Genomic DNA, 16,341 nt, shown 5'->3' on the forward strand with positions numbered 1-16,341 from the left:
CAGCTCTAAGCGAAGCTCCTCCATTAATTGATCGCAGGGATGCAGATGAGGATAAAATAACTATCATTTGGTGTCAATTTTGGGCAATTACGCCTGCAACAGGATGTGAGTAGGTGTCACTTCATTTTCAGTCTTGGAAATAACTCGCTGTAAGTCACAAAAACATGTAATTAAAGTCTGCTGTCAGTCTCTTCTGTAATTTTGGTGTTTGGATATAAAAAAAATAAAAATAAAAAATCTCGTGCTGTGAACAATGAGTTTCCTCAGTGTGATGACACCAGTGCCCGCTTCATTTCTTACAGGCTCAACACGCTGCCTGCTAGTTTCCTCTCTCTGCTCACGTGGTTTCGTGGCAATCTGCCAAACCTTCCATGGCCGGTCCCGTGTGAGACAGGAAGTAAGGCCCTATGGACAGTGACCTCACCGCAGGAAGAGAGTGGAGGGTGTGTAGTATTTCTCTGTGTATTTCTCCATTCAATTCAAATAAAAGCTGAGAGGATATTGTAGCTACTGCGCCAGAAAAACACAACTTTGAACATTTTTGAGAGCAATTTTTAATGTGTACATGTCCAGCATGGCTTGTTAACACACTCAACTAGAGGTGAACACACAACACAAATGTATAAAATCTTATATTTTCTACAGAAAAAACCCCCCACTAACAACCAATCAAAAAAAAAAGAAACTAATTGGAATGTTATTAACAAAAAAAGAGTCATTCTTGACAAGTTCAGAGAGAAACAAATGCACAAAATAAAATTAAAATAAGACAAAATAATCAAAGACAAACAGTAACCTCATCAGTTTTGATTGATCGATGCTTTCTTTTCTTTTTTTCTTCCCAATTTCATCCCAGTCAGAGATGATAGTGAGGTTTTTTTTTTCAGAAAGTCGCAAAACCATTACTTAAGTAGTAATGAAGAGAGAAGATCAAGAGAGCTTAGTGTGAGATGTCAAGTTCCACTATTGATGCTCAGCTCGAGAATTGACTGAGTCCTCAAAAAAAGAAAATCTACTCCCTACTGTAGCTACAGTTAGTGGATGAAAAGAGGTTTTTCGTAAGTGGGCTGCTCAACAGTCTCAAAAAGTCTGTCTGAAGTCTCGGCAGACGCTCGGAGTCATTCGTCAACCATCTTCTCTTGTTTTCGTCCCCGCGGCGAGCCCGTGAGCTAGCCCAGTAGTGCTTTAAAATGAGTGGTTAGGCTCCGATGAGCGAGGTGAGATGGGACTCTGGGTAGAGCGAGAAGCGTCCGGGCAACACCCACAATCCTCTGGTGTTTTTTTCCCAGGCTGTTGTGAAAAGCCACAAAGTTGACCCGACACAAGGAGAACACAGTCTTTGCTTTCTGGGTTACATCGGACAGATTTTTATTCTCTTTCATCTTTTCTGTCCGTTATTTATTGATCTGTATTTTTTTATTTTTCTTCCTGGTAGAGTTCAGACTTTTGCACAGGGGCTGATGCAATGACTTTTTTTTTTTTTTTTTTTTTTGAAGCTAGTGGTTATCAGGCAGTGCGGTGCGGGAGGTGGTGGTGGTGGTGGTGGGGTGGGGGGGATACACAGTGACAGCAGAGAAGTGAAACACAAGAAGTACAGCTAGAGTGGACAAGCTAGAAGAAGACAACCTGGCTTGTGAATGACAGAGGAGATAGTTCATTAATATAACTGAGAAGAGAGAGAAAATAAAAGAAAGAAAAGACAACAGCGGGGCCGACGAGGAATGCTTAACATGCAGTGTTTACAGAAACACATCCTGAGAGAGATGAAAGCTCAGACAAGCTCAGCGATGTCCTAACCTTTGCTAAAACTTTGCATCGGGGAGAGGGGAGAGGGGAGAGGGGAGGGGGGGGATTCACCCTGCATGTCAAAAACAGACAAGATGTAAAAGTTGAAGGCTTCAACGACCTCTACTCCCATCAAAACCTTGACAGGTACAGCGCTTTAAAAGTAGGTCTTTTTTTCCCACAGTGTTATTATAACATCGCTGAACAAGGACCTGGAAAAAAAAAGAACCACGGCACGAGGAGGTGGCTCTAAAAACAGGCTTTTTGCTGCATGAGGCTGGACCTTGGCCTGGACTCGTTTCCTCCGGAGGGGGTGGGAGGAGGAGGAGAAAGGAGGGGAGGAGGAAGGTGAGGTTGGGGGGGGGGGACAATAATGTGTTTATGTGTGTGTATTAGAGAGAGAGAGAGAGAGAAATAGCAGCGGGGGGAGGGAAGGAAGGAGGAGAAAGAAACAGAGAGAGGGAGAGAGAGAAGGCCATTGTTGTTATTATGATCCCCTCGGGGCTCTAGAGGCCCGGGCTGTGGAGGGGTGGGGACACACAGAGAGAGAGAGAGAGAGAAAGAGAGAAAGTGAGAGTGTGGGAGATTTATAGTCAGCACAGAGAAAACAGACCTCGCTTATGGAGAGTGCAGCTGATTAGCCGAACACCTCGGGCACGCCTACTCGTGCACGCTCACCAAACAAAACGGGCATCAACTAGCCTTGATACATCTTTTTTTTTTACCTCCACTAACTATCCACATTTGTAGCAGGTGTCTTGAGATGTTAAATTGTATTTGAATTGAAAACAACCTCTCAAACTGCTGAATTACTGAGATTTTAAGTCAAACTCTGCTTTTGGGAAACTTCTTGAAGTGTCACTTTCGCTTTGAAGTGGTTAACCTAAGTGTGGAGGGGTTACAGAGCAAGAGAAAAAGGAGGTTTGATAAAGAAGAAACGCTTCGCCTGGCGCAATGAGTCTGCATTTTCTGAGCCCTGTCCAGACAGCTCGGGCCTGTCTAAGCACTCTTGTTCCATCTATGTACCGGAAGGAGCGATTGGAAGAGCGGGACAGAATAGATAGACCACGCAAGAGAGGGAGAGGGTTGAAGTTGGAGGGGGAGGAAGGGGTGGGGGGTTGCTTTTAACGCTGATTAGCTGTGTTCGCCAACCCCCCCCCTCAACCCTGACGATGAGGAGGTGAGCGATGGACACAGGACACCGTTTCCTGGCAACCCCGCGATCGACTGGCAAAGCGGATCAATCTCCAGACTTCTGGTGACGGCTGATTACGCTCTTCCTGTTCTCTTTCTCTTTCTTTCGCTACTAGTGTCCCGTTGGCTTTACCCCCCCAACCACCCCCCACCCCCACCACATGCTTAAGTGTCTCAACCGACCCAGACACCCGCCTCAACCTGTCCTCACCTCACTGGAGGGCATTACAATGAGGCGGTGTTGTGTATCTGCTCAGCAAGATAGAGGCTTACTGTCTGACTGGCGTGAAGAAAGATAGATGTAACTGAGGTGGGATCAGGGGTGAATGGCCAGGTTCCAAACATGTAACGGGGGGTGTTTCGCACAAGCGAAACACTTATGGCAAACGTTCTTAAAAAGGTCTGTCACATACTGTAAGCTAAAGTTTCCTCTCTGGCCAGCAGTGTTGTTGAGCTAGCAGGAGAATTTGGGTCACATGGGCTGTTGCCAGATAGATCCAACGAGAGTCATCAAAACCCTCTCTCTCTCTTTTTCTCTCTCGCTTCCCATCCCTCCTTATTCCTGAGATCTAAACTTTGCAAGCTCAGGGAGAATAGGTCATCCTCCCCTCCTCCTCTTACTCCTCCCCCCCACTTTCCTTGTCTCAGCTGCAGGAAATTTGGTCTCTCCTCACCCTCCTCCCCCAGCCCTCTCCATCGGTTGTAACCTGATCTGGGCAAGCTGAGCCCCCTCTGGTGAGAGTGGCAGCTCGCTTCTTAACGCCACCTCAGATAAAGCCTTCCTCTCTTTCTTTATCGCAGTCATCCACTCGAACGCTCTCAAAAATCGTATTTCTCGGATGGTCGTACGAGGTCATTTCACTTTTCCTTTTTTTTTTTGCACTGCTGCTACACCTTTGTGGCTATCTTGAAATAACACTGCTCCTTCCACAAAAGTCAGGTCAAATTATATTGCTTTTTTTTTTTTTTTTTTGCATAATCATAATAGTGGTTCTGCATGTTTTAGCCTCTTTACTACAATTCCAGTATACAATTCAAGAAGCCAACCATTATGCTAATTATCCTGTTATGTATTAGTATTTTGGAAGCTGTTTTTCAAAGGCAACCATTGGTTTCCATGCATTACCGTACAGTATGCAAATCAATAAGCAGATTCTTTAAACTAAAGTCGTGTAATTGATTTGTTTGTGGTAGAATCTACTAATTGATTTTCATATTGTATTTAAATGAATGGAAAACAATGGTTGATGGGTATGGTAGGAAAAATACATACAAAAATGAAAAAAAGTACATTGACTCAAGTATTGTAGTTAAGTTAAATTTGGAGGTTCTTTTACTACTTCTTTTCTACTTCACTAAATTTATCTGACAACTTTAGTTACTAGAAGACTAGATGAATATTTGATGGTCATTAATCATCTCAGGACCCCTCAGATTTATCTCGTGACCCCTTCTAAGGGCCTGACACCTAGGTTGGGAACTGGACTAAACTATTTAACTGTATATCAAGTAGTGTAAACTAGCTCCACCTCCAGCAGCTACAACAGTAACATGCTGCTCTAACACTGATGCTTCACTATTAATAATCTAATGATGTCATATATAATAATATATCAGTCAGAGGGATGAAATTGGTACTTTTAGCTTAGTATTTAAAGTATATTTTGCTGCTAAATCTTATGTACTTTTACTAAGTACATTTTTTAAATAGCATTTTTAAATAGCATTTAAGGGATCTGAACACTTCTTCCACCACTGCAAAAGTCTAAAATGATTTGTAGTTAAAAAAAAAAAAACACTGGTATGGTCCTTTACCTTCTCCGTACACATGCCCTTCTGTCATATCTGTGTTCTTATAACATGAAAAGGAAGTGGAGAATGTTTTGGTTCTGGGAGTTCAAGGTTTAGTTTAGGGGTCGGGGGAGGTTAACAGCATTTGCACACACCTGCTGTTTTTTAATGAAGAGGATTAGACCGTGTTCACATGAGCCGCCATCTATCTAGTGGCCCGAGCCCACCCTGCCGCTTTAGAGCTTTACAACAGAAAGGCACAGGGGTCATCGGTGAGGTTTCTCAAAATGTCCTTTAAACTAAAAATACGAGCAATAAAAAAAGAAGTGCATTAGAAACTGCACGGTACGTTAGCTGTGCACTTGCTGTGTTACATCCTGTTCTGAACTTTAAGGCCTTGGCTTCGCTTTGATCGCCCCCCCACCCCCGTCCCCTCCACCTCCCCCCTTGTTTCATGTCAAACACACGGGCGCAATGAACGCTCTCTTCTCTGTGTTATTTCACAGTGAGCTGACTTTGTAAATTAACCATTAGTCTGTTTCCTCTGCAGCACAAAGGAAAAGGTCTTATTGCTGACAGAGAGGAGGCACTCAGAGAATTAGCCACATAAAACCAAAGTTAAGGGTGAGGTTCCTTTTAAAGTCTGTTTACCCTTATCGGCCAAAGAGCTCTTTAAATGGATTCCAAATAAGGGAAAAAGACAAGGTAGTGCTATTGTCCACAAGATAGAGAAAGAAAATAGGAAAATGAGTCTGAATTTAAAAAGATAATTACGATTTATTACGACTTGGGTCTGAATTTCATTGATTTAGCCACCATTTCTATAGTTTGGCCAGTATAAATCACTACTACTACTACTAATTTACAGTTTCTCTTTGTTTTCTCTTTCAAATAAGTTTCAACAACCTGGAAGATTGTTTAAAATTCGTCTAATCGTCTTTGTAGCGATGTCGCGGCTTTCCCCGATTTCAGAAATGAACTTGAGAACAAATGTGACTCCAAAAATAAGATCCCAAGTTGTAACAAATTACCCTTTCAAAGCAAACTAATCTCTAATCCAACCTTCAGACTTCTTAACCACAGCTTGTTAATCATCAGACGGACACAAACGGAGGGTCTAAGACTAAACTTCTAGATAACTCCTTAAGTAAACTCCAGTGAAATGTCTGTTGTGACCAAAACCTGTTTCTCTCAAACTCAACAGCCACCCAAAATCAAACTGTACCGCGGAGGAAAAAAAAGGAAAGAGATGGAGGAGATAGAGGGGTGTAAAATCTTGGTGGTCTGTCCGCTGATCGTTGTCTCTGTTTTCGGAACCCTGTTCGTTTCTTTGACTGGTGGCGACTGTGAGAGCGTAAGCAGATGTCAAGTTATCAGTGAGGGGAAAAGCCCCTACTGAGATGAGGGGGGAGGGGGGGGTAGTGGGGGAGGGAGGGCAGTGCAGAGAATAGAACAGCCTTCCTGGTTTAGAAATAATAATAATAACAGTAAAAAGTCACACAAAAATGAACCAAAACAAATCAAGAAGAAAAAAAACAATGTGCAAACTTCTCTCATATAAATAGACTACAGTCAACGCATTGTAGAGCACCATGGGAGACAGGAGGAGGTTAAGGTGGTAGTGTGTTCATGTGTGTAAAAGACATAAATTATGCTTTTTTTCTAGTGTGTGTGTGTGTATGTGTGTGTGTATCTGTATCAGTACAGTATTTGCATGGATCAGCTATCACATGTACTAAGAGTTGCAGGAGCCACTGAGCACAGAGACGTGAGACAGATGATCACCGGGAGGAGGGTTCGGTTAGAGGAGGACGGGGAAGGGTTGGGGGCGGTGTCTAAGATCCGTTTGGAAGTTCAAAGTTCGGTGTCCCCTAATGTCCAGGGTCAGACCCAGTCCTGCAGCGAGCGCTTGCAGTGCACCAGCAGCCTCGGCGCTCCTTTGCTCTGCAGCGTGTTGATGATGGCGTAGATGAGTCCCAGGATGCACAGCACCAGGACCAGTGGGATGGTCACCATAAGGATGTTCATGGTCCGCTCCTCGCTGTCGTCCACCTTCAGCACCACGTCCACCTCGTTGGTGTCTTCCTCGCGACCCTCCCGGTAGTCTTCGTCTTTGTCGCCGTCCGAGCCTTTGCCTCCTTCTCTGTCGTTTTTGCCGGGATCCGGTCTGTCCCGGTCTTTGCCTTTGTCGCCGTCGCGTCCCGCGTCGGGGTTGAACGGCGGGCGGTTCACGTCGGGCTGTTTGCGTCCTGAGTCGGTGTCCGTGTCTTTGTCTCTGTCTCTGTCTCTGTCCGGGTCCTGGTCCACGCTGCAGCCCATGAAGTCCCTCAGGATGGACTTGGGGTAGCCTGGCTCGCTCTTCATGCGGTGGTTGTCAAACTTCCAGTACTTGGAGCCCTTGTAGAAGTAGGTGTAAGCTGCAATAGAGGAAATAGAGCAAATATAAGCCAAAAGAACATGAAGACAGACAAATTAAAGGAATAGTTTCACATGTTTTTTATGTGCCTATCCTTTACACAGAGAGTTAGATAAAAAGATTAATACCACTCTCATATGTGTCTGTTGCTTTGAGTGTAGATAGATTGTTGTTGGTTCATATTAGTTCCAGTAATGCCTATTGATTACACCCTAAAGATTGGCAAGTATAGTTATCATTGAAAGCTTCCTGCTGGATGAGGCCACTAATTTAAATACTATGTACAAAAAGATTACATTACCTACTTGAGGCTTCATTGTAGAGCTGCTACTATTATTTTCTTTATCAATGAATTTGCTGATCTTGATTATGAAATATCAGAAGAAAAAAAACGGCCCACTCATAAAAACCAAAAGCCAAGCCAGTTACTTTCCTCTGGTGCCAAGACTGGTCACCTGTTAACTGTGGAGATATTATATTATATTATATCCACATTATGAAAATAAGCAAAAAGTATCTTATCAAAAATCTTGATTTCACATATGAAATGGTCCTAAATGATCACTTTAAACATATTACAGCGTAACCAAGTCGTAACAGTGCTTGAAATGATTCCATCGGACACTTTTGGGGCCAAACACACAGTTGATCACTGTAACGTGATCACTATGAGATGTTTCCACTCTGCATGGTTATTACAGGATATGCAGAGTCGGGTCAGGTCGTGGATCTTGTGTCGGGCAGGGTCAGGTTGTGGAACTAATCGGCCATATGTGCTGGTAGCAAGGCAAGGGCGGGTTTTGAAACTCATACTCATGCAGGACTCTGGTCTGGTTCTGTTTTATGGCAACAAAAGATCACTGACTTTAATCTGTACCAAAAAAAATCAAGCGTAAAATCAAAAAGTTGTTCAGTTTATGTGTGGGATTATTTCTTGTTATCACCATGATGTTGGCAGGTAGCAAGCATGGATTTAACACAGATACTGTTTGGAGATTGGATCATCCTCTCTACTTTCACTAAGCACAGAAAAGCAAAAAAAAAAAAAAAAAAACTCTCCACATGAAAGCTCAGATTCCCAACAGACCCACTAACACACACACACACACACACAGACCACCCCCTCTCTCTCCCTTGATGACTGAACGACCACACCCTGATTCTTTGTTCCTGCTCCAACACCTCCTCTCCCATCCACTCAGAAACCACTCTCCTCCTCTCTGCTCACCTCCGTCATCGCTAAGGAAAGCCCCCTTGGGAGTGTTGGGCACTGACGTTCCCCAGACGCTGATTGGTTTCGGGTAGCCTCGGTCTGCAGAGCGCGACTGCTCGCTGAAGCGCCAGTACCTGCGAGTGAGCAGCGGAGGAGATGTTACTGTTACTGTTTATCAGCTGTCCAAACAAGACAGAGCAGACTGCTGACACAGTGCACGATGATCCTGCATGGTGTGTATTTAACAGCAGTAGTTTCCACTCAGAATTAATATCTGTTTTTCTATAAGTGTTGAGTTTTGTTCAGTTTACTTTTCTATCAGTTCAGAGTTTTTTTCTATTCTCAGCCTATTCGTGTCATTATTCTTCAATATTATTATGCTTCCCTTGCACACACTTGTGTTATTTATATTCTATAGCAGCACAAAGGGCCTTTTTTTATATATGTTTGCTTTGTTCACTGCACTTTTTAACATTGCTAACAAAAGATCTGAGCAAATACAGCTGCTGCTACTCGTCTTGTAAAGCACAGCACTCATAGGACAATGTGAAGAATCTGTGACATGAGTGATTCCTGTGATCTCAGTCAATACAGTCTATATATGGAAATAGAAGAAAAACACTCACCATCATATCAACTTATCTGCTGCCTCTACATTCTGACTTTTACATTAGAAACACATGAGCAGTGAAATGATGCATGTCATTAATCTTACATATATTTAATACACATCATTTTGACGTTCATGTCATGGAAACTGGATTATTTTTATTTCTATCTGGTTTATTGAAATGAATACAGGCGTTCCGTTGTATGAAAGTGAGTCTTTCTTTTTTAAAGTGTGGATTGGTTGTTTCCGCAAAAATGTTTTAAGCCGTGTTGCCGGGAAACAGAAGGTAGATGAAACACACACGCTTTAATCAATTAATCAATTAATCCATTTTCAAGCAAGAATTTCAAACATCTGCTGCTTCAAGCTTCTCTTATGTGAGGACTCGCTGCCTTTCTGTGTTTAAAGCATTTTAAAGGAAAGATCTTTGGGTTTTAGACTTTAGACATTACCTGTCTCCTTGGAAGAGGTAGGTGTACCCCGATGGCTCCCACCAGATGGCTGTGTCTATTCGGTCGTAGGGAATCTCCCGGCCGTAATCGACCAGCTCCAGTGGATAGCCTTGTTCCAGGTTAGCTTCCCGGAAAACCCAGAATCTGTTTCCTAAAAAAGAGGAGAGAGGAGAGGAGAGGAGAGGAGAGGAGAGGAGAGGAGAGGAGAGGAGAGGAGAGGAGAGGAGAATAATTGCCTCATGATCTTTACGGTGCACCCATTTGGGACATTCTCTTTCCACTCCCACCCATAACCCTTGTGGACTCTGGAACATGTAAACACACACAATCATACTGTATATGAAATGTACAGCTCGTTACACACACGTCTGTATACATAAAAATCAGACGTACACACTCCTACAGGCGCAGACGTGCTGGAGCACAAACATTTCATTTGTTGGCACAGAATTTGCAAAATAATTAAAATGGAATGAGGAATAATAAGAGAACAATCATAGAAAACCAAACCGGCATTTACACGCACTTATAAATTATATGAATGCAGTAATGATTTGTTGGCAAGCGATCAAAAAGCGCAGCAGAAACGAGTACGACACCGTCGACTCAGGAGTTTGGGTTCGGCTTGTAATTATCCAGTTGGAGCCGCTTGTCTCATGTCAGGCTAAAGCAGGTTTCTCACTAAAGGGAAAGTTTTATTGTTTTTCTCTGTGTCAGACGGGGGGCGGGGGGGGGGGGACTCTATTCCTTTTGGCACCATAACATCTCTCCTCTTGGCTTCAGTCCATCTTTCCCTCCCTCTATCCAAACCCACCCACTCATCCACCCATCCATCTCTGGCCCCCTTGCTCCTCCTTTAAAAAATGAAAGCTGTACACTCAGCATCTGGAGAGAACGAGAAATTGACGCAATGCTTCTCAGGGTTCCTGCTGTGCGAGGCCATCATATTAAAATCCCGTGACTTACTCTGTGACTTTCATCAAAGCACCTCAGTGACCCGAGGATTTGATTCCTTCCTGCTGCGTAACAGTTGGTTTTTGTCTTAAGGGGTTTAAATTACAGTGGTTGAAAACAGCTGTGGAGATAAGAGATTCTTGCATGTTACTGTAAAATGATGAGTTTGTAAAATTGTCTGACGTTCTCATACTTTGCAACTCATGATTACCTTTCAAAATCCATGATATTCAATACAAGCCTCCATCTATACTTCCATTCATCCCTTTGAAATTGTTTTCAAACCAAAATGTAAGCCTTAAGCCTAAGTTTACATTGTTTTGAACCCTAAATTTAAGCCTTAAGCCTAAATTTACATTGTTTTCAAGCCTAAATTTAAGCCTTAAGTCTAAATATAAATTGATTTCAAATGTAAAATAAGCCTTAAGCCTAAATTTTAATTGTTTTCAAACCTCAATTTAAGCCTTTTATAATACACAGAACTTCAAACAAGCTGAGCTCAGCATTCCAAACTTGCAAGAACCAGAAAACACAAAGTCAGTGAAGTCAGTTTGCAGTTGGACGGCACAAAACAGCTGCACACCTGTTATTCTCACTGTGAATACCACACACTACACTGCCTCTCTTTGTTTTCATATGTACAGTACAATTATTCATTTTATTAAAGCTTGCTGATGATGCTGGATTGATCTTGAGCTGCAGAGTCAATATTTGATGTGAAGGTCACTCCCCGAAAAGGAAACAGCATGTTAAAACCAGCAGGGAGCGGGGAGTGACGGTAATGACTTCCTCCTCAGGAAAGTGTAGACTCAGAGCCTTGGGGCGGATGCTGAGGTGGAGGGTGGGTGATGCTGTATGAACAGCTGCTGCAGCAGAGCTTTCAGGTGAAGCTTAGTTGCCTTCGGTGTCGAGTTGGACTCAACCTGACTGCCTCATTTTTCAGACAAACATGACAAGCTTGTCAGTCGCCACTGGTTCATGCGGCCATTTCGGAAAATTTGCTCCTTGACTGATGATGTTTCACAAGTCAGATTGAGAGAGAGGACTGCTGTCTTCACGCTGACACAAAATCAATTTGTTGACAGATCTGATTGGTGCATTTAAACAGACGTCCCTCTCTTGCGTTTGTCTCCTTTTTTCTTGTGCTCTCAAGTCTGCCAGACCTTGCTTTCATCCTTCTTCCCTTCTTTTTTCCTCTCTCTCTCTCTCTTCACTACTGGCTCGCAGTCAAGTGTCACACTGAGAGGCCCAACGATGACATCATCCTCCTCCTCATCATCAACAGCTGCACTGAAGCCTGTAGCTCCGCAGTAAAGGCTGAGTTCTTTCTTTTTCTCGTTTCAACAACTTTATCTACCGTCGTAAAAGACGAGGTTATTTATAAAGGGTTATAAAGTGAACTGCCTTAAAATCAGACGCCCTTCTTCTGTCTGAGTAGTCAGTGAAGCTGGATTCGAGCCAGTCGATATCAAATTCTCTGGCATTTCCTCCTGATTTGGATCAAATAACAATAGTAAATGCTTATCCTGATTCTGGAGACATTCAAAAATATGTTTGAAAGATAGAAAAGACTCAACCTTTTTGTTTTGGGGCAGATATAAAAGATTAAGGGCTATCCCAAAATTATTATGCATTAAGCATGTTTCTTATTCCAATACCTGACAATCTATTTTAATTGTATTTATATTAATTTTATATGGAAAAGAAATGGAAGAAAAGCACATTTCAGCCTTAAAACTCTGTAAACATGAAAAGACAAATGATGGTTTAACCTACCAAATATTAAGCTGTATTACTGAGCCTTCACTATGCATGTTTAAAGACAGATACAGTCATTAAACCATCTCGGGTCACAGTACTGAACAGCAATCTGTCGCAGCCAATCAGCTAAAACATTTCCTTTTCATCAAACATCGCTTTGAAGATCTCCTCCATCCATGCCTAAGCTTTGTGAACTGTATTTGGAAGAAGTTACATAACTATACAAAAGAATCTGTGACATAGTCGCCATGGATACCAGCTTGGGAGTAGCCATCTATAATGATAGGGGGGAGGAAGGGGCAATTAGATGACACCATTTATATGGATGTAAGATTGATAAAGTAGCTGATCTTTATAATTATAAAAGGTTTAAATCATATTGCAGATATTAACTCAGAAATTCCCCCAAAATAGAACAACCCAAATCCTCCTACTGGGACAAATGTTTACTAGCAAGAAATATCTCTCAATTAAAACTTATCTATAAATAAGTTACAGTATGATCAGAATATCAGCTGATTTTCCAGCTCTGAAAAGGCTTGGGGTTATGAATCTAAGCTGTGATATAACAAGAGATGAATAGAATGAGGTTTGGAGAAGAGCTCGGTTTATCTCCAACAGTGTTTCACTGAAAGTAACTCAGCTCAAAAAAGCACACAGGTATCACTGGACTGCTAATACATTGTGAAGGGAGAAGTGGGGGTGGGGTGGTGGGGGGGGGGGCTCATGGCCAGACAGCACTTGCTGGAAATGCTCGTCTAATAAAAGGTCATATCTGCATATGTTACTGTTAGAAAGTTTTAGAGTAAACTTTTCCAGCAAATTAAACAAAAGTTTATATTGACCCTGATCCTGTACTTTGTATAAAAGGTATTGCTTCATCAGAAACATAATAAATGACGGTTTGTAGCTTTTGCTGTTGCCAAAAAGTTATTGTTTTTTTAAAATGGCTATAGCTATTAAACAACTATCTTGAAAAAAGTCATTTAAATGAATAATGATTGTCTAGATAAGTATAACTGAATATGTTCAACCGTCCTAGCAACCACTTCCTGGAGACTACACATGGAAACGTTAAAAATTAAAGTGCATTTAAATAAATAGTCAGACTAATGTACATCTGTCCACTTGCTTCAGTAAGGTAGTAAGTTTATGACCTGCAGAGACTAAACCCCAATTTTTTCCTCAAATAATTAGATACTAATTTTATTCAATTTGTGTTTTTTTTAATGTTTTTTTTGTTACAGCTGTTGTTTACTTGCTAACTCACCTGCTGCTCTTTGGAATTGTCTACCTGGTTGACTGTATAAGATACAAACTACTGCTGTGCTGTCTGATTTTCATTTGTATTGGTTTTTTGTTTTTTTTAAACATACAAGGTCCCAAAAAGTTCCAACATCTTAATTAAAAAGAAAGAAAGTAAAGGACATGCTGCTCTCAGTAAATCAGCGGTATAGTTAATGAGCTGTGCTAAAAGAGATTTACACTGGGCATGTAGAATACATTATGTATCACTGCTTTCTTAAGGAGGTGCGGGTATGTGGAGTATATCTTCATCATCTGCACAAGATGAAAAGCTGCAAAAACTGTTTTACTGTTATAATATGACAGCATTGAGAGATAATGCTTTAAAAGTACCATGGAGCAGTATAGCTGTATTCTGGTTATAAAAGAGAAACCAGATGGCCTCAGGAGTATATTGAAGGGTGTACTTATGTTCCATATGCAGACTTAATGCAATATCTTATCTATAAAGATGAAAGGATTATAGATACTTTTACCTTAAAGGGCCTACGTGCCGATACATACAAATGTAAGACAGACTGACTCTGCGTGTTGTGTTCCACCACAGCATCCAATAAATCCAGCTATGGTTGTATGCTGGCCTGGCAGAATAAACAGCGCTGCTTCAGTGGAAACTCAATCCAAACACTGGTGTTGTTTGTCGTTGTTACTACTACAAAAGCATAACAGCGCTGTCACACAAAGTTTGTATGTTAATTTCTTGAATGCTGTCAGGCAGCTACTACCTTAATGTCCAAATTGGGAATATTATCATGGGCTGTTGAATATGAATGAGGATGTCATTCGCTAAAAGTGACTGCTAGAAGAAGACTGTTTAGAGCAATAGTACGACTTTAATAACCCATCTTTTCACTGCTCTTGTTCTTTACAATGATGAGCAATAAATGATAAATGATAAATAATAAATAATAAATAACATCTGTAGCCACTGGTACATACATACAAAATTATTTGGGTATGTTTCTGTTTTGATTTTATGTCCAACTTTACTCAGCACTGTGTTTTAGTCATTGGAGGTTCTTTTACTTATTTCATTAATCTTGTAAAGCATTATGAATATCTAGGAAAGTGTTGTGTATAGATTAAAATGTGTTTTTATTATTATTATTATTATTATTATTATTATTATTATTATTATTATTATTATTATTATTATTATTATTATATAATAAACCCTAAGCCAACAACACTCTCCTCCATGAATGCAATCTTTTCACATTCATTGGCTGATCCACGATTGACAGATTCGTCACATTCTGACAGCTGTGCTCTGAGGATCATGCATGCATCAGTGTGTCAGATGTGTTTGCCACATACCTTTAAAGAAGACGAATCTGCCGTCGTGTCTTTCATAGGCAGCATCTATGTCTCCGGGTAGCCCCCTCCAAAAGTGACCGATGGGCATCGGGTAGTTATCCAGAACCCTGTTCCTGCGAACCCTCCAGAACCAACGACCCTGAGGGGAACCAAATTAAGAAGTTAAACTATACAGCTTAAAAAAACACACAACAGTAACAGTTTTTTCTTTTTTTCTATCAATTTTAATTCTTTACTGAAGACTTTAAGTTATTCCAAACGGAATAACAGCTCATCTTCACACACTTTGCTTAGGACACACAGACAGCTGATTGTTATATTATAGCTCTATATAAGCAGTTTTCACCAGTCCACTGATTTGAAGTATTTGTCCCATTGAGGTCACACAGCACTGTTGTAATGCTCGGTGGTCATTACGCCAAGCAAACTGAGCTCTGCAGGATAACTAGACCAGAACGTACAATAAACTAACAATAGCGGGCTAATAATAGTCAGTCTCCACTCTGCTGCCTTTATCACATCTCATTATTGCACTCTCTCTGTTCATCCCGGCCTGAACTAGAATTATTCAGGTGATTTGGAAAGGAAACTTGTAGTGAGCATTTGTAGCTACTGTATATGCTGTGCACTGGAGCCAGCAGACAGATTTACACCAGAAGCCCTCAGACCCATTCATAAGTGGTGAGTCAGTATGGCCCTGCCTGCCTGTCCTGGATAATGTAACGGTAAAATGCTCGGGGCTGCTTCTTTCTGGCAAGCGCACCTAGATTTGTCCTTCAGGCAGGACACTCTGGCAGACAGGACGGCACGGTGTAGAATGGAACAGAATGGAGAGCCTGGAGTAACAGAACAAGAAGGGGGGGGGGGGGGGGGGGGGGGGGCAGACTACTCACTCCACCATTTGTGTGGTCTGACATCTCATTGCGTTGACCAGATTAAGACTGAATTGACCATATTAAGACCTCAGCAGAACAGACCGGATCTCGATGTGGGAGTTTGAATATTGAAAGCAGCTCAGTGTGCACACTGCTGCCTGTTCTTTACATCCCAACTCTGTGTGTGCACTGTGAAGAAATTGCAGAAGTGGGAGCAATTTCCCTTCAGAATGACAGCCCCCCCCTTTTTATCCTCTAATGGACAGGACTCTGTGGAGAAGAGAGAGTGCTAATGATGTGCTTCAGATTACTCCCACTCATACAGTACAAGTAAGTGATTTTTGTTGTGCCTGTGCAAGACTAATAACACAGAAGAACTATGGCTACACTTTCTGATCAGTGGAGGTTTCCAAATTGAGAAGAGCACATTAGAATAAGTGCAGTCAAAAATTAATCCCAAGCCAAGCGCTGAATGATGAGGATGATAAAAATAACTAAAGAAAAAACAATTAAATTACTCACTTCTAGCTGATAACATTTTGAACCAACATAATATCTAAAGTGCATATATCACTTCCCAATCTCTCCACACTCAGACCATTAAGACATGAATGAGACAGAGGAGACAGGCTGCTGATCGACCGCCTGTAGTTACATTAACAGAAGAT

General features: G+C 41.7%; 1 protein-coding gene across 1 annotated transcript in view; it reads right to left on the reverse strand.

The window, feature by feature from the left end:
- Positions 1 to 3,515: 3,515 nt before the first annotated feature.
- The window catches only part of mmp15b (matrix metallopeptidase 15b), a 30,128-nt gene continuing 17,302 nt past the window's right edge, over positions 3,516 to 16,341 (reverse strand). The window contains exons 7-10 of the mRNA XM_062419641.1: positions 14,799 to 14,937; positions 9,462 to 9,612; positions 8,415 to 8,533; positions 3,516 to 7,187 (exon numbers count right to left, since the gene is read on the reverse strand). Coding sequence (XP_062275625.1) covers positions 6,655 to 7,187; positions 8,415 to 8,533; positions 9,462 to 9,612; positions 14,799 to 14,937 — 942 coding nt within the window. The 3' untranslated portion in view covers positions 3,516 to 6,654. The remainder of the gene's footprint in view (positions 7,188 to 8,414; positions 8,534 to 9,461; positions 9,613 to 14,798; positions 14,938 to 16,341) is intronic.

Source organism: Scomber scombrus, chromosome 1, assembly GCF_963691925.1.
Source record: "Scomber scombrus chromosome 1, fScoSco1.1, whole genome shotgun sequence".
Lineage (NCBI taxonomy): Eukaryota > Metazoa > Chordata > Actinopteri > Scombriformes > Scombridae > Scomber > Scomber scombrus.